This window comes from Corvus kubaryi, unplaced genomic scaffold (assembly GCF_017639235.1).
Source record: "Corvus kubaryi isolate FWS band 111438036 unplaced genomic scaffold, C.kubaryi_AGA036_p1.0 74, whole genome shotgun sequence".
NCBI lineage: Eukaryota > Metazoa > Chordata > Aves > Passeriformes > Corvidae > Corvus > Corvus kubaryi.
In genome coordinates, this window is record NW_024582061.1 from 3,493,737 (window position 1) to 3,511,359 (window position 17,623).

At 47.0% G+C, this 17,623-nt stretch overlaps 1 protein-coding gene across 5 annotated transcripts in view; it reads left to right on the forward strand.

Moving 5' to 3' along the window:
* ARHGEF5 (Rho guanine nucleotide exchange factor 5) overlaps positions 1-17,623 on the forward strand; it is a 33,546-nt gene that overhangs the window by 7,459 nt on the left and 8,464 nt on the right. For 3 of the 5 annotated variants that reach the window (XM_042051301.1, XM_042051302.1, XM_042051300.1), the window contains exons 2-5: positions 11,396-14,939; positions 16,286-16,367; positions 16,734-16,798; positions 17,078-17,337. In XM_042051301.1, coding sequence (XP_041907235.1) covers positions 11,411-14,939; positions 16,286-16,367; positions 16,734-16,798; positions 17,078-17,337 — 3,936 coding nt within the window. In that variant the 5' untranslated portion in view covers positions 11,396-11,410. The remainder of the gene's footprint in view (positions 1-11,395; positions 14,940-16,285; positions 16,368-16,733; positions 16,799-17,077; positions 17,338-17,623) is intronic. The other 2 variants (XM_042051304.1, XM_042051303.1) reach the window with 2 other exon arrangements.

Genomic DNA, 17,623 nt, shown 5'->3' on the forward strand with positions numbered 1-17,623 from the left:
GGAAGAACTTGGAGGCAAAAAGACACGGAAGGAAAGAACAGAGTGAGCAGTTGATATATTTTTGTTGGGGAAGGGATTGCTTAAATAAGACTTTGCTTATGGTTGCAATCAGATACGGGGTTTATAACAGGGCTTTGCATATTCAGTACACTGAGCAGCCACTCCCTGCCTAATCCTCAGAGTATGGCTGTGAGGTAGGAGGTACTATTACCCCAGCTGCACCGATGACCCTCAGACAGGCAGAAACTGCTGCAAACAGCTAGAATTAGGAACTGGAAATTCTGCTGGATGAGGGCACCATTCTTGGTTGCCTTAAAAATGCCCAAAAACTAGTTACAATCTAAGTCTTCTGTAGAGATTCCTTTTAATGAATGGCTGCAGCAGGGCACTGAAGGAAGGAGAGCTCCCAGTATCCTAATGTGTGTTCTTCCAGCCTGGATTATGTTACTGGTGATAACAGCTATCCTTTGTGGGCCCCGCTGGCTTGAAATTTCTGCACCTGTGTTTAACTGCTCATAGGCCATAGCTGTGAGGAGAGGCAAGACTTAAAACAGCAGGGTGCATCTTTGTCACCTTCTGTTAGGGCAAGTGCAGGAATAGGCAAAATGGGGTGTTGCCCATGTTTGCATCAAAAGCAGCCATGCTGTGTGTCCTTCTGTGGGTATAGCTGTAATTGCTGTACCTCCTAATTCACTGGCACACATGGAAAAGGTGAGGTGCTGGCTTCAGTAACAGGCAGCAAACATCTGTGCTGAAAGCTGTGTTCCTCAGGTGCATCAATCTGGCAGAGGTAAGACCAAATTTTCCGTACAGGAAGGTGTTTGGGAAGAGGACTCCAAGGAGGAGAGCTCTGGCTCTTCCCTCCTTTTTGGGCATGGTCCACTGGCAATCCCAACCCTTCCCCTTGAGGCGCTCTGTTGCTCTTAGCTTTCCCAAACTACAGTGGTCACACCACATTGTACTCTTTGCTGTTATGTCGTGATTTTTAAGCACAGCAAAGCATTTTGCCCCGTGCCAAGTCCAACGAACTCGTTTAGGTGAGGTTGGGCAGTGTCAGAAGGTACAGCTGAGAGCTGCCTGTGAGGCTGCACTGGCAGAACTCTGCTACATCTCACTGACCTTGGCAGAGATGGGACATTTTCGTGTTTATTTATGCCCCGCTGATCAAAGCGCGTTGCAGGTAATGGGAAGGCAAAGGAGCCAAGTCTCTGATTTCATTTGCCTGGTGCCTATGGCTTCCCATGGGAAGTCTCTCATGGATGGGAAAGTATGCACCAGTCCAATTATAATATACCATGCACGCCTGCGTAGGCCAGGGGACGCGAGGACTTTGCATTCCTCAGCCAGAGCTGTCGTTTTGTGACCGTGTCATAAAAGAGGTGAAGGAAATTGTATCAGCTCGATTTTCCAGTGTTACTCATGGCCACTGTTAAGTTGCCTCATCCTCTAATTTCTCACCAGCACACTGAAGTCAGGAGCTTGGGGTGAATTTGAGGCACACAGACCTTATTTTACGCCTCGTCATCGCCATCTGATAAGGTGGGACCTGGGAGGGGAAAGAGAGATGTGGTTTTACATGCCACAGGGCTGAGGAAAAGGAAGCCGTAGGCCAGTCGAGAAGAGTCAGAGTTGATGTCTTCAAAGACTACCAAAGGGCAATCTTAGGATCCTGATTGCTCAGCTAATATCTGAAGAGCCATGCAGCCATCAAGGACTGCTATTTTAGGAAATCTAGAAGGGTGGTGGTGGGAAGCAGACTCTGCCCCCTCATTCGTATACAGAAAAATTAAAATGGAGGAGGGAAGGATTAAAATATCTCTAATAGTTCCTTATGCATTGAAACTTGTTTAATTATTAAAGTGGGAAAAATATTTTAATTAATGCATCATAGAAATGCTTGTGATATTTCTGAGCTGGTATAAAGTTAATGCTTTAAAGTAATCTACACTTGGAGGTGTACTGCACATGAAAGTACGTGGACATAATTTTTGCCCATTGACAAAGAAGGGGAAATAATACTGAAATAGGGAATATCAGTATTGTTCATCTGTGTGTGCTGTTTCTTAATTTTTTTTTAAGATTCTACCTGCAGGGCTCTACTTTTTCTTTTTAAATTTTTATCATATGCTGTGTTAATGACAGTATTAGGAACTAATGCTAAATCTTAACTAAACATCTATGTAACTACTGTAATTACTACTATAAACTTTGAAATAAGGTTGTAGTAATTGGTAAAGCTGGTTATAAAAAGCATTTTCTGAGATTGATGTATATCAGTTACAGCATTTAAACCGCTGATTTATACAACTTTTCATAGCTTGAGCTGAAAGACAAGGTCACAAGAATGTCTTCCCTTCCCCTTCCCTTTGGAGTGTTTCCATGCTAGACTTTGCAGGTTTGAGGAGGTTTCCAGGGCTTTTCCTAGGATCTCCTTCATGTTACTTGTTTTCAGAGTTGCTCACAGGGGCTGTCTCCTAATTAATCTCAATTTCATGCAATATCCCCTCAGAGCCAGCCTTTTCCTACGGGGAGAAGGCTGGCTGTGGGTTCACCAGAACGGCAGTCAGCAGCAATAATGAGACAAGGAAACATTAAACCATAAAAACAATGGCTCATTTGGAAATGGTTGTAAATCCAATTAGAATATCCTGGTTCCCTGGTGCCCACTTCTCACCTGGGAGGGCAGCAGGCGTGTTCCTAGCAGAGGGCCAGGACTGAGGGTGTAAAACCCCCCTGCTCTGCTGCTGTTGGTGTGTGTGGGCTGCCGAGGGAGCACCTGGCTCTGTGTGTGGAGTGCTTGGCAGTCACACATGGAGAGACACCTACGCTGGAGCGTCAGGGACTGGCCTGTGGATCCTGGGTGTGGTTTCACCAGAACACAGGGCTAAGTCCAGGTTTCTGCTTTCCTGCTCCTGCTTTGCTGCCCAGCCCAGTGTTCTTGTCCTCTCATGCAGCTTGTACAGCTGCTCTGAGGTCCCAGCACAGGGAGGACATGGACCTGCTGGAGCCAGTCCAGAGGAGGTCACCAGGATGGTCTGAGGGGGGAAGCAGCTCTGCTGTGAGGAAAGGCTGAGGGAACTAGGATTGTTCAGCCTGGAGAAGAGAAGGATTTGGGGTGACCTCACTGTGGCCTTGCAGTGCCTGAAGGGAGCCCACAGGAAAGATGGAGAGAGACTCTTGACAAGGGCCTGGAGTGACAGGACAAGGGGGAATGGCTTCACACTGACAGAGAGGTTTACATTGGGAAGAAATTGTTCCCTGTGAGGGTGCTGAGGCCCTGGCACAGGTTGCCCAGAGAAGCTGTGGCTGCCCCATCCCTGGCAGTGTTCAAGGCCAGGCTGGATGTGGCTCTGAGCAACCTGGGATAGCGGAAGGTGTCCCTTCCTGTGGCAAGGGATTGGAATGAGATGGTCTTTAAAGATCCTTCCAACCCGAACCATTCTGTGATTCCATATACAACTGCTGCAGGGAGCTGTCAGGTTTATCTTTACTTACTTACCTTTTCTCCTGTGTCACACCTTTATGGCTGCTCACATCACTCTGCTCCTGGGTTGTTTTTTTTTGGCTTGACAACTCCCTGGGATGGCTCATACATGGTCATGTGTGCACTGGCACGAGAGAGATGTTGGCAGCAACCTGGATGCATAGTAAATTGGTCTGTTCTGGATTTTCAGGGTTCCACATCAAGTCTTAGTTGAAATTTATTAAGAACTGATTCCAGGTGGTGCGGGATAGTTTGTACAGTCAGCAGCAGAAGGCATTTTTCTTTTAAGGAATGGAATATAAATAAATGAACTTTGCAGAATATCTGCAAATATCTACATTGGGCCTGACAAATTTGATCATTCATCTTTGTTAACCCAATTGTATCACAGTGTATTTCACTGCCCTTTTTTTAGTTTCTGGTAGCTCATGTAGCTCACTGTATCAGACCTAAATATTCTGCACTGTCATCAGTCCCAACCTTTGAAAAAACAGGGATCAGGCAGAGAGGGGAGGGGGAGTTGCCCTTCCTTTCCTTAGTCACAAATTAAGGTTTAGGAGTAAGAAATTAAGATAAACCCAGACAGCGAGATCTAATTTTTGAGTCATACTTAGTTTTTCAGGCCTTTTCCACGCCCATTAAAGGCCATACATCCATTTTTTCTTAATTGTAAGCCAAAAGTCTCACATAACCACATGATTCTAGGAAGTGGGACTGTATGAGAAACAGAAAATGTTGTGATGTGCACAATAAACCTGTGCCGGTTGGCCACACAAGCCTTAGACCGTGAGTAACAACAAGTTTTCCGTGTGTTTGCATTAGTACCTTCCTATTCAGCACCCACACAATTCCTGTGGCTTTGGGTGTGTGAAGCTATTTTTCCACAAGGGAGAGGGAAGGGGTCCCCGCTGGTGTTTTCCCACATTTACATTTCTTATAACATTTTATTTATATCTGATACTTTTTGCTTCCAATAGCAAACTTGTCTCATTGTAGCTTCTTCGATCTAAGGATACCAGTTAAATTTCCAAGAAAAAAATGGTTTGTTCCCTGAGAAGCTGGGTTAGGGGAGGGTTGTACCAAAACCTGTTTTTCCCACACACATCCCTACATCCCTTTTGGATGGATTTTCTTTTTTCTTTCTTTAGATGCAGTTTTCAATACAAAGTTCCATCACTGTTACAGTATTGCCAAGTATTTTTCATTATGATACAAATCTCATCACTTTTTCAAACAAATCTCAGTGCTGGAGTCATAAGGTAATTAAAACTGGTATGGGGAGCTAAGGCTGAAAGCATGCATTCTGAGGGCACAACACAAGGATAAATGTGTGATTTTGTTGTTGTGGTTGCTATCTCATGGGATTCTGAATCCAACAATTTTTTATTGTTCTCTCAATTGGCGGTGCAATATTGAAGGCAGAGCATGACACAGTTTTCTGCTGTTGTTAAGGCTGATGACATTGTGCTGTCACTACCATGGAATGATATACAACTGCAAGTTTATGGGTATTTTAGCATTTCTTTTTAGTTGCATAGGATGTACTTTATCTATTGTACAAAAGCAGGATTTTGCCAGTATATTTCTGGCTGGGTATATATCGGTGTTTAGCTTGTCAATTATCCCACAGTGCTAAAATGCTCCAGCTTTATCTTCTGTGGGGCTCTGACATCTACCAGAAATCTGACAATTTTCAAGGTGGAACTTGATCTGGCTGTGAAAGAGGTTATATTACGTGTTTGCCTCAGACAGGATAACTTTGGAGGCCCTCTCTGCAGGGCAGGACAGTTTGTCGCAGTTCAGTTTGCTGAATATTGTTCATCCTTATCTGCTGTAGCTTAACTGTGCTCGGGATGGGTACAGGTAACGTGACAACAGCTGTGCTCACAAATGGTTCCACTGTGCAGGCTGGGCAAGGCCAAGCTTTCAAGTGTGTTTCCAGGTCCTTTGATGTTTCAAGGGCATTTGCATCTGTCAGAATGGTTTGGTGCAAACATGAGTGTTCTTTAATCTGAGACTCAGAAACAGCAGCGTGGGATTCTTGCTCATGCGTCTGTAGCGTAGTAGGAGACTCCGAGATTTCTGCTGCTAACTGGAGAATCTCTCCCATGAAGGTCCTGGATCATCCTGCTCAAAGAGCAACTGGGAACTCCTTGAGTTTGTGGCAAATATGCCATCTAGGAATGTGTACAGCAAGCTGCTAGCAGACACTTCTGCATAAAATGTCGTAGGGGAAGTAATTGGGGAAGTTCTTGCCGCCTTTTGTGCTCCAGATGTTTCTGTCAGTTGTGTCTCCATCCCCAGAGTTTGTAGAGAGACCGGCACAGAGCAACTTGCAGTGACTCAATACATTACTTTCACTGTGGGAGTTCTGCTGCTCTCCAAGTAGTGCCAATAATCTTTCTACTGAGCTCCAGCAGTGAGAATCATACACTATTTTTGTTTATTCTCATATTAGAAGACTGCTTATATATCAAGGCTTACCCATTACTTTTATGAATATAAACTTAACCTCTGCTTAGAGTGAACTGAGTTTTTTGCTGTACAGGTGACCCCATTTTATCTTAAGAGTGAATCACTTTTATTGCATCTCTGGGAGGTGCAATGTACAATCCAAGCTGTGTTCTTCACTTGCTGTTTGCCAAATGTTCAGTAGCAATTTCCAAGATGAAATTTTGTTCAACCCAAAATCATATTTCTCTGACACTTTTTTTGTTAGCATTAAGTATTATAATCTAGTTCAGTAGAAACCAATGTAAGAAAAGTATGGAAAAGTATCCTTTTATTTTTTTCCCCCTCAGGTGGTGAGTCATTAGATAATTAATAGGCTCAGTGTATCTTGAGTGTGCCTACCATGAGTGAAAGCTGGTGAGATGCGACTGGGTGTGTTAAAACTTGGGCAAACTCTCTGCACTGGTATGACTGGGAGGTCTCACTCGTGTTTCTCAAGCTTCAGTAGCAGCTCAGATGCATTTTCCAGGAGGTCGGGTACTATTGGCAGCTCCTGATTCCCAGAACATTACCAGCACTGCGTAGCACCGCAGTAGACTCTACATTATTTTGCTTTTTTAGACCACCTTTCTTACTAAGTCCTTTCCTTCAGCAAAGCTCCTTCTGCTCTCCATGCCCTCAAAGCTGACTCCACGAAACATTGTTTCCCTCCTTCCTTCTTATCTCTAGCACCCTGTGTTATCTCTTCCTGAGCTCAAGAGTTTTGACCCCCCTCCTTCACCTCCCTTGATGGGTTGTACAGCGATAGAGCAGCCTGGGATGGTGTGTGAAGATTGGTGACTGTTTCTTTGCGGGGGAATATGTACAGTGGGAATCTCTCACGTAGAGGGACACGCAGCTGAGGAAGCCAGCCTAAGCATGGCAGGACTAGCTGAGGAAATACAAAAATTGAGGTTTGTGGCAGGGCAGGCTTTGTGTTCAGTTTCGTGGGTGTCTCATCAAACTGAAATCCAGTGTGTGGCTTCCTGGGAGAGATGGTGCTGTCCTGCACACTGAGCTCTGGATTTTGTAGGGAGGAAGGCTGGCTCTGAGCTGATTCAAATCATAGAATGTTAAGGAATTGGAAGCGACCTTAAAGATCATCTAGTCCCAAACCCATCTGCTGTGGGCAGGGACACCTTCCACTTGACCAGGTTGCTCAGAATCCCATCCAACCTGGCCTTGAACCCCGCCAGGGATGGGGCAGCCACAGCTTCTCTGGGCAACCTGTGCCAGGGCCTCAGCACCCTCACAGGAAAGAATTCTTTCCTAATATCTAACCTAAATTTCCGCTCTTTCAGCTCCGTGTAAAGTGTACCTGAACTGTGTGACCAAGATGATTAAACCAAGCTGAGGTAGCAGGAAAAGGCTCAGGGCAGCCTTGTTGTTTTTTGGCTGGGTGTTAGAGCCAAACATGGAGCTCTCTCCTGCTTGAGCTACAGCCCTTAAAGCCATCTTTAGCATTTTTACGCCAGGTTGTGGCTGCACCAGCAGGAATAAGCCCAAACTAGGGACTACTTGGGAAAGCCTTTGTTTCAATAAGAAAATGGGTGTCCTTGCCCACGCCTCTCAGATGTTGTCGTGAACAGGTTTCTCCCCTTGCTGCCAGAAGCTCACGGCTGCAACTGGGCCGGAGCAGCTCCATGCCCGCATGGCAGGGCAGGACTTTCTCTGCTGGGAGCGTGTTTGCAGCAGCCTGGGCGTGTGGGCTGTCCCATGGCCCGCGGCAGGGGAGCAGGATGGGGAGCAGGGCTGAGGGCGGCCGGGCGGCAGCCGGCACCTCACAGGGAGGGCCAAGGTGGCAGGCGGAAAGCTCTGTCTCTTCCTACTTTTGGGGGAGGAGGATCTCAGGGCTCCACTTGTGTGTAGCCTTGCTTCCTGGCTAGCTGAAGGGCTTGTCTGTGCTTGACAGCACTTGTTATTGCTCCTTTCTTGTTTGTTGGAGGAAGGGGGGAGGGAAGCTGAGGTACTTTCTATTTAAAACCAGAAGTGTTTGTCATCTCCGTCCAGGTGAATTAACCCACAGTGGAAGGAAGTACGACATTGATGTTGCCTTTCGTAATCTGGGAAAGCTGTGGATGGATTGTGCCCTCATGCTTTCACTGCTGTCCTGTTCTGCTCACCAGGCCACCTTCTGCACCCTTCCCCTCTCAGATTTTGTGACTGCAGCAGGACCAAGCATCACCCCTCTGTTTTCATGCTAGCATGTGGCCAGCTGCTCCCTCTCACTGTTCCAGCTTGGAGGGGTTCTGTGCACTTGCAAGCACCTACAAGGTGGGTGCATGGTAGCTGAAGTCCTGGTTTTCCAGGCCCTCTTGGGAGAAAAGCATGACTGGCTTTATCTCAACAGGGAACATCAGTTTACCTTGTTTCATAGACAGAGCATATGAGGGAGTGATGGCCAGCCCAACATCTGATCCAGTGAGAGATGTGAAAGATCAGTAAGTCCCAAAAAGGGAAACCTTTGAGAGTTTGCATATCCTGCCTAGTGGCAGATGCTAGATAGGTCCTGTGTGCTGCTCTGTCATGTTATTGGCCCTGCTGAAAATGATAATTGAAAGTTTGCTTTGGGTAGCTGAGCTCCTGGGGGTCTCATGGGCCCTCTGCTGATGGAGCAGACCTGCATTGGGAGTTTAACATGGCAGTGCTCCACAGGCACTCTCTTCTGGTAATTACTGGGCTCTTGTAAGTAGCTGCTCTGCATGTAAAGGCTACAGGTGCTGTCAGTCTTGTTTCATTATTTCCTCTTCCATCTCCATGAAATCCTTATTGCAGACACCTGTCTTCTACTATGGTGCACCCAGCCTTTGACCGGGAGCTTAACAGTTTCTCTGGTGAGATGCATAAGCCCTCCCCTCCTGTCTCTGCAGAAAGTTTGCCTGCTCCTTCTCCTGCCTCACTTCCCAAAGCTCCTCTCTTGCTCTCCCTGAGGTGTGCAAAACACCTGGCAGTAATATGATGAGACAAATCTCACTTGGCAGCTTCCAGTGTTGATGTGCTGTGCACCTCCCTCTACCCTGCCTCCCAGTATCATCATGGAACTGCTCCAAATGCAGCTTTAAACTCGTCCTTTCACCTGTCCAAATCCTTGCAACAGAGCCATGGAAATGGAAACTGGGGTTTTGAGCTTAATAAGAGGAAATTCAGTGCTGTGTACGTCTGTGAAACAGCACAGTGAGCAAGAGTTCTTCCCCTGACAAAATGTGGGCTTGAGTTTGAGGACCTTACTATTCAGACCCTTATGAGCCATCCTATCTTTAGTAATAGTAAACCTTCCTTAGGCAGCAGCTTGTGTCTCCCTGAACAGTCTCTCTGCTCCTGGGGGGCCTGTTTTTGAAAACTGTCTGTATTAGGTATGAGAAGTAGTACTTTTCTAGGCCTCGAGCTGAGGAGATTCAGGTGGGGTAGCTAGGAAAGCCAACAGCAGTGTAACACAAGAGTGATGTGATGTGGAACCTTTGAAAAGACAGTTTAGCAGCATCCAGGTGGTTTAGTAGCAGCTGACAGCAGCAAGACCTGGTGAAAACGCCATGGGAACTCCATGAATGGACACACCTCTTTGAAACATACAGTTTGTTGAAATTGTAACTATTACAACTGCTCACTGCTTGGGAGGGAAAATCCAAATTGCTGAAAATCCCTGGTTTTGGCCTGGTTTTGTAAGAAAACTGTCTTTTCACTATAAACAAAAACTAAAAATTACATGAGAAAAAATACACAGGAAGAAGTTAACTGATAAGTTAACTCAATTGGCTAACTCAGTTATTTTCCTCATATTTTTTTAGAATTGAGGTTGTTCAGCCTGGAGAAGGGAAGGCTCCAGCGAGAGCTCATTTCAGCCTTCCAGTACTTAAAAGGGGCATATAGAAATAGGGAGAGCTACTTTTTACATGGGCAGGTAGTCATGGGACAAGGGGGATCTGTTTTAAACCACAAAAGGAGAGTTTTAGATTTGACATTCAAAAGAAGTTCTTTAATATGAGGGTGGCAAGGCACTAGCCCAGGTTGCCCAGAGCAGCTGTGGCTACCCCATCACTGGAAGTATTCTAGGCCAGGTTTTGCTCAGGGGCTCTGAGGAACCTGGGATAGTGGAAGGTGTCCCTTCCCATGGCAGGGGGTTGGAACTGGATGATCTTTAATTCCTCTTCCAACTCAAACCATTCTATGATTCTGTGATGACAATACCCATGATGAAGGTGTATAAAGTGCTTCAGTTCTAACCCCAGAGCATGCGCTCCTTGCCTTCAGAGCAGGTGTTTTGTTTCACTTGACGCAAGGGAAAATAGAAGCTAAACCAGCTTTCAGGCCAGGTGTGCCCTGGCCGTGGAGCTAACTAGGACAATTAGTTCAGATGTTAATTATGCCCTTACTTCTTTTACTTTGTGTGGGATCAGAAGTTGGTACTTGTGACTACAGAGCCACTCTAGCACAAGGAAATCACCACAGAAGAAAAGGGAGGGAGCCACAGTGGTTTGTCTCTTTCTCAGGTTTTTTCCAGGTAGAGATTGTGGGTCACAGTAGGAGCCAGAAAGATAAAAGTGGTGAATCAGATTCTTCCGTCCTTTCACAGACATATCCCAAATGTGCATTCCCTAGTGCTTTGTCATGTCTGAACTTCAAATGCAATAGTGGATGGGAAATTCCACTATATCCTTTGGGAAACTGTCCAACAATCCTGAGATGGCTTTTTTTGGTTTTTTTCTTTCCCCCTCCCTAAAAGAGGGATGACGTAGTTTCTCTTTATAGTCTGTAGACTAGTCCACACACACCAGAGCTACTCCTCTCAACCCATGTGGTTTACAGCCTTCAAATATCTTGTGTCATGTGTCACGTCCTCATTACCTGTTAATCAAATTCTTACGTTCCTGTGTCTTGTTAATTAATTTCTGTGATCATTTGCAATGAGGTCCAGACCTACACAGAGATCTGTAAAGAGAGCCATCAGCTCCAAAGAACAAGCAAAAAATCAGAGAGAACTTGAAGACTCAGCTAGAAGAGGCCAGGAGTATTTGTCCATCATGCCCCAGGAAAATTAATGGAGATTTTTGATAGTTTTCTTGTTCTCTGGATGCCTTCTGGTACCCCCTTTTGGGTCTGAGGTAACCAGCCATGGCCACCACTTTTCATAAGCTGCCCTGCAGCTATTGCAGAAAGCTCAGCACCTCTGCTCTTCGGCCAAAGTCACTTTGCATGTGAAACTAAAAAGACACCAGTGGGTTTGTTTTGGTGTTACTCTCATACTGCAAGCTTACATCTGGTGTTTGCCTATTCTTAGTCTTTGTGTTTGTTTCCCAGCTCTTATCACCTACTAGGTATATGGTGTTGGTTTTGGTTTTGGTTTTTACCAGCTGCAGTAGAAGCAGTGAATTAGATCCATTGTATCATTGTGAAGTAGTAACAGAAAAATGCATTTTTCTTCAGCAGGATGTGTCACTGATGGAGTCTGAAGAAACCAGTGAGGGAGGTACCACTCCCCCACGAGCCAGCAGTACCACTGGGGAAGCCTGGGATTCTTCAGCCGTGGAAGGAGAGCATCATGCCACTCACACAGCAGCCGAAATGAGCACCTGTCCATGTAACTCTGCAAAGGGAGCAGAGCTCAGCACGCCCAAGGACTGCCTTGCTGCTCCAGGGAAAGCAGCAGAGATGCTGGGCAGACCCTCTAACTCTATGCAAAAAGTGCCAGCAGGACTGGAACAAGGCCAAGGGGATACAGAGCCTCAAAAGGGACTCTCAGAATTGGAAGGAGAAATGCTTTTAGAGGAGGGTGGACTGGATTATTCTCTGAAACTTAGGCAATTGGAACTGGTTGACCTGGAAAGCAACCAGGACCCTTCCTCCCACAGCAGAGTCCAGGACAAGCCAGTCCCTGGCAGCCCCATCCTGCAGGCTATGAACCTCAACACTGTGTTTCCTCAGTGCCAGGCAGAACTGGCTTTTCATGGCTCAGACCCTCAGGCCCAGCAAACAAAATCCCCTTTGGCTGATGCCATTTCCTCTCAGAGAGAGACACCCAAGTGCTTTTTGGTCTGTAAAACTGTTTCAGAAGGGCATTATAAGGCTGAACCCTTTCTGGATAACATCTCTAAGGATTCTTTGCAGAAGGTTGATGCTGGTGCAGAGAAGGAGCAAAGCACCCAAAAGGTGGCACCAGCACCTGATGAGCAGCCTACCTCAGAGGGGGCTGTAGAAGACACAGCTAAACCTTACACTTCTGAAGATGTTCAGGAAAGCTTAAGAGCACCTCAGGGTTTGGAAGAGAATACAGACTCTTCCCATCAGTTGCCTTCCACCTTAAGACGTGACAGCCAAATGAGTTCACTACAAGCAGAAGGAAACACCCCAGCTGGTGAAACAGGGAATACCAGCACGGTCAAAGACCAGGGAATGGTTCCTAAAGAGAACTCATCTGCTTCCAAATGCCTTCCTCTAGAAGATGATCACAGAAAAACTGAGGGCAGACCTGCCCCTTCAGCAGAGAGTGCTTTCCAAGGAAAGAGTACTGATAAAAGGACGGAGGAAGTGAATGCTTCACAGCATAAGGAGCCAGCTCAGGAGGAGGCAGTGTCTGAACTTCAGCAGGAAGAGGAGGAGGAAGAGTGCAAAGAGCAGAATCTGCCAGAAGGCGGCAAACCTTTGGAGCTTAAAGGTCAGAAAAACAAGGAACAAAAGGAGCAGGAGCAACTGCAGAGGGAAGAGCTCAGACTGGAGGAAGAGCTCAAACTAGAGGCTCTATCATCAGCTTTTGGGCCAGAGATACCTTCTGTTCCCAGGCATACTGTGGATGTGTGTGGTTTGGAGTATGCTTCATTGTCTGAGCAAACAGGATCAGCATTTCCTCCTGGGGAACCTGTCTCTGTGGATCAGCATCCTGGTGAGGACGTGCTGCTGAAAGCCAGTGTCACAGAAGCAGGTTCTGGATGTCAGCCACCTGCTGTCGGCCCTCTGTCCTCAAATCACCTGAAGCCAGGGGGGGAAACTCCACACATGTGCCATGTCTCTGACCAGGCAGAAGACCTGGAGGACTCTGGCCGCTTTTCCATCGGTGGTCAGGATATTGGAGAAGCTCATTGGGATGATAAGACACGACTGGGCAGGGAGAATGAGCACAGTGATGGTCATGGAAAAGCTGTCCAGAGGTTTGATAAAAGAGAGGCACCACTCTGTGGAAGGGTGACAGCACCTTTCAGCTCAGAGAACCCAGAGGTTCCTCTTCCAGCACACCCTTCCTCTGGTACCAGTAACTTGGAGCCACCTGATCCCATAGATCTTCATCCCATTACAGGAAAAGCTGAGCTTTGGAACTTCATTCCAGCTTCCCCCTCAGAGCTCACCTCAGCAGCGTCAGCATCTGTCTCAGAGCAGGAGGGTGCCAGAACAGCCTCTGTGACCCCCGAGCACTGTCCTGGCACCCTCCTGAACGAGCTGCCAGACTCTGCAGGAAAGCCACCCAACCAAGCTGCTCCTGCACAAGGGTGGGACCCAACACCAGCAGAAACTGCTGTTGTAAGGGCAGATGGAGGGGAGGCCAAGACTTCCCATGAGCTCCTTACTTCTGAGGAAGGCTTTCATGAGGACCTTAGTGGCCCAGATTCTTTCTCTGTGATGTACACGAGCTCCCTTCCTCTACAAGGGAGCCTTCCTGGGGATAGGCGGTCTGTGGCTAGTATTGCAGGGCCTCTGGAACCATCCCAAACACCAGGAAGGACTTCCACTCCCCTGAGCCACCCAGAGACAATTCAGCAAAACTCCCCCGAAAAAAGTGCCATTATCCAAGGAAAAGAAACGGGAGCAAATGTGGATCATAAAGCACAACAAGTGTCTTTATTTGCTGAGCCTGACTGCAGTTTCTTCCAAAAAGAGCCTGGATCCAGAATTTCCAGTGTCCTGAGCACCCTAACTTGGCCCTCTGAAGACAATACGGTCCTTGCTGAGAACCAGCAAGGACAACCTCTGTCCCCTGTGTCCCACTCAAGCCTACCTCTGGTGTCTGAGCCTGATGCCAAACAGCTTCGTCATCCTCCTTCCCATGTCCAAAGGCCCAGTCAACCTCAGGCCCCTGCACTCCATGCAAATCACCTTGTTCCACCTCCAGCCCTCGAAGGTTACCAGCCACTGGCCCCTAGACTACACTCCAGGCCCCCCCTCAGCTCTGGAATGGATGATGATAAGCTGGGAGCCATTCACCCTGCTCTAAGCCATCCTCTCCGGACTGCCACCTCTGCATCCGATTCCAACTCTGTGGCCTCTGCTTCTGATGGAGAAAGTCTAGCAGAGAGAGATGACCTTGTTCCAGTAAGTGGAGAGTGGGATCTCAGTGACTCAGGTCCCCATGATACAGAGACTTCTGATGACTCAGGGGTCAGTTTGCTGACCAAAAGTTTTTCGGCTCTTGGAAGCGAAATGTTGGTTGGCTGCTCTGACACCAACCCTGAAACAGCGGATCACCACATGGATATAGAGAGTGGAAAATCCTCACCTGACCACCCTTCTTGGCCCTCATTGGAAGGCTTGATAACATCCCCAGACTCCAAGAGCAGAGACTCTGCACAGCTCCTTCCAATGCTTGCATTCACCAATCCAATCCATTTCTTCCAGCTCAGCCCTCCATCGCCGCCAACCACCAGAACAACCTGCCAGGACGAGGAGCTGCGATGGGAGCAGCCTGCAGGCAGCTTTGGTGCGGACAGAAAGAACATCCAGGCTCCACTGGCAGTCACAGAGAAAACAGAAGGTGAGAGGAGGGTCAGACAAAGGCTGGAAGGAGAACACCAGCCAAAGGAAGAAATGGCCAAACATGCACCCTTGGGAAAATCATCAAGTTGGCCAGACAAAAAAAATATTGGGGTAGCTGTGCAGGAGCCAGCAGCCAATCAAGAAAACCCAATTAAAAGCCGAGTAAAAACCAAGGACTGGCACCGTCAGGGCCTGAAGAGGATGTCAGTACCACCGGACATCTTGCAGCGTGAGTCCTCTCTTCCATTTCCCTTCTTCCTTCCCCCCTCCAATTTGGTGCAGTTATCAAAAAGTAGGATTAAATTAAATAGACAATGTGATGGAGAGGCATGAGAGCTGAGAGCTTAGCACGGCTCTTGTGCCTTTCTGGTGATATTACTTGCTCCAGCCCTCTTCTATCCTGCCCTAAGCTTCCCTTTCCAGCTGTCCCCTCCCTCCTCTCTGCTGCCCTGTGCATCCTTGAGTAGGGATGCATGCTGGGGCTCAGTCCCCCCCATTCCACATTAATACCTGCAACAATAAACTTATTTCATGGATCCCTGAGGCAGTAAGGAAGAACCATGCACACATGCTCAGTAGCCCATATCTCTTATCACTTGTTTATTTGCTGCCTCCCCTTATTTTGCAACTGGCACTTTTAGGTTCCCACTTGACCTTCTAAAAAAGATGATTTTCCTGTGAGCACAGGATTTGAGAGTACAGATAAGAATGCAAATTTGTCAAACCCAAGGTCCCAGCTTGCACAGAAGTCAAATCACTGATGTCACAAGTTGAAAACATGCATCTTCTGTAACACAGCTCATTCAGCAGTACTTGCTGTCAGGATGTATGTCTGTTCTTTACTATATCTTACATGTACTTTAAATAATTGCTTCTTTTCAGCTCTTACTTTACTTTGAAGCTCTGCAACGTGCTGGATTTTTGGCACAGAGGAAAAGGAGGGGTTGTGGAGGGGTGTAAAAGGTTTAGCAGAACTTGAATCAAGATTTGTTCATATATTTGACCTGTAAATTCTTGGTTCCAAATTTTAAAACATTAAAGGCAACAGAACTGTCTTTCCCCTTACCCATAACTGCAGCTCAGTCTTTGGGCTTTCGTCCTTTTTCTGCTTCCAGTTATTTCAGATTTAGAATTTCATCACACCTTATTTGATTAAATCCCTCACAAACCAAAAGGCAAAACTATGCTTTCTCAATTTTTACACTTTTGCTCCCCTGATCTCCTGATGCCTGGCCCAAGTAGCTGAAAGTGTAAGGACTGCACCAAAAAGGGCACATAGGCAGTACACACTGGAGAGGGAAGCTCTTAGAGTTACTGTCGTTCCCTAAAATGTCAGCCTTTTTCTTTGTGTGAAAAGTAAATGTGGCTAACAGATGTAAATTGTAAGTAATGTCAAGGATTATTAAAACTAGAATGTTTCTGACCCAGAAATAAATGTCATGAGGGCACCTGTACTCCAACTCAAGACTGCCCCTTAGGTGGCGTATAGGTAAGTGGTATCTGTGTATCATTTGGATTGTAGCTTGACTCTAAAAATGGACTGATGTGTTTACTTTCCAATTGTCTTCTATGCAGAGGTTTCTTCTGTTCCTTCAGAGGAAGAAGCTCCCAAGGCACACAGGGAACCACCAGTCAGTTCAGAAACAGTTATAATGCGGTGAGTCTTTCAAAGACCCTGAGAATTTGCCCTGACCTCTGTGCAGCATAGACACCTCCATTGTTTCTGAGTTACCAAAGATGATGATAAGGAGTGGCAAATTATAATTAAATGCCCTAGGCCTGTGTTTCAGTCTCTGCTCTCTTGAAGAGGACCCTACTGCAACAGAGGTATTTCTGTGCCTTCAGGACAGCCTCTCCATTAAGCCAAACTTTGCCCTTTGTCAAGTAAAGCTTGTGGAGCTTGAGCTTGTTGAAAAAGGAGAGGTCCCTGGTGTGACAGAGCAGTTCCTAAGGTTTCGATGAACCATTTCTGGTGCTGTGCACTTCGTTCACTCTGTGTTTTGAAATCCTTATTCCCTGGCAGAGAGAAGAAACCTGCAGACACAACGGAGAACTTCAAGCGCCGGCACTCCAAACTGATCAACTCCTGTAAGTGCCTCCTGCCTGGGGTATGTGGCAGCCCCCTCTCCCCGCTCCTCTCTGACCCTTGCAGTGAGCACAAAGGAGAGGGACTCCTGTCACATGGTGGTAGTGAGGATGGAGTGTTAGAGAGCAGGGAAAGCAGCTGGAGCCCTGCAGTACACTTGGGCAGCTGAGGAGCTTTGCCTGAATTTGGCAGTTCCAATCCGGGGCAGAGTTTTCTCCAGGTTGAAGCAGAGGGTGAGTTGCTACTACAGAAAAGATAAATGTATGTGTCTTTCTTCACAGCAAGACTGCTGTATCAGGAGTACAGTGATGTGGTTCTGAACAAGGCCATCCAAAGCCAGAAGAGAGTGGATTATCCAGAGGATATAGAGTCAAGTTTCCCAAGTTCCCCGAGGCTACGGAGGAAAGTGCTGTCTCCCCAGGACTCATATTTGCAACGTCTGTCAGTCTCATCTAATGCATCCCTCTGGCAGGACATCCCCATGATACGGGGCAGCAGAATGCTGCTCAACATGTCCCGTGAGGAGCAGAGGCTGCAAGAGGTAAGGGACAGATGTGACATAGTAAATGGGTGGTCTGTGGTCAAGAAAGTGTGTCTGGAAGTGGGGTTAAAGCAGAGAGCAAGAACTGATGTGGGAATGCAGGTGGTTGAAGCAGAGGTCACCTCTACCCCTGAAAGCAGCATGGGGTATGAAGTAGAGCAGTGCTGAAGCGCTGAATTTTAGAGAAAAGCAGCACTGAAGGACAGACTCTGCACCGTATCAGTAACTCCATGAAAACAGGCATAGGGAAAAGGAGGAACAAGATAAAGAGTTATGAGTATGCTCA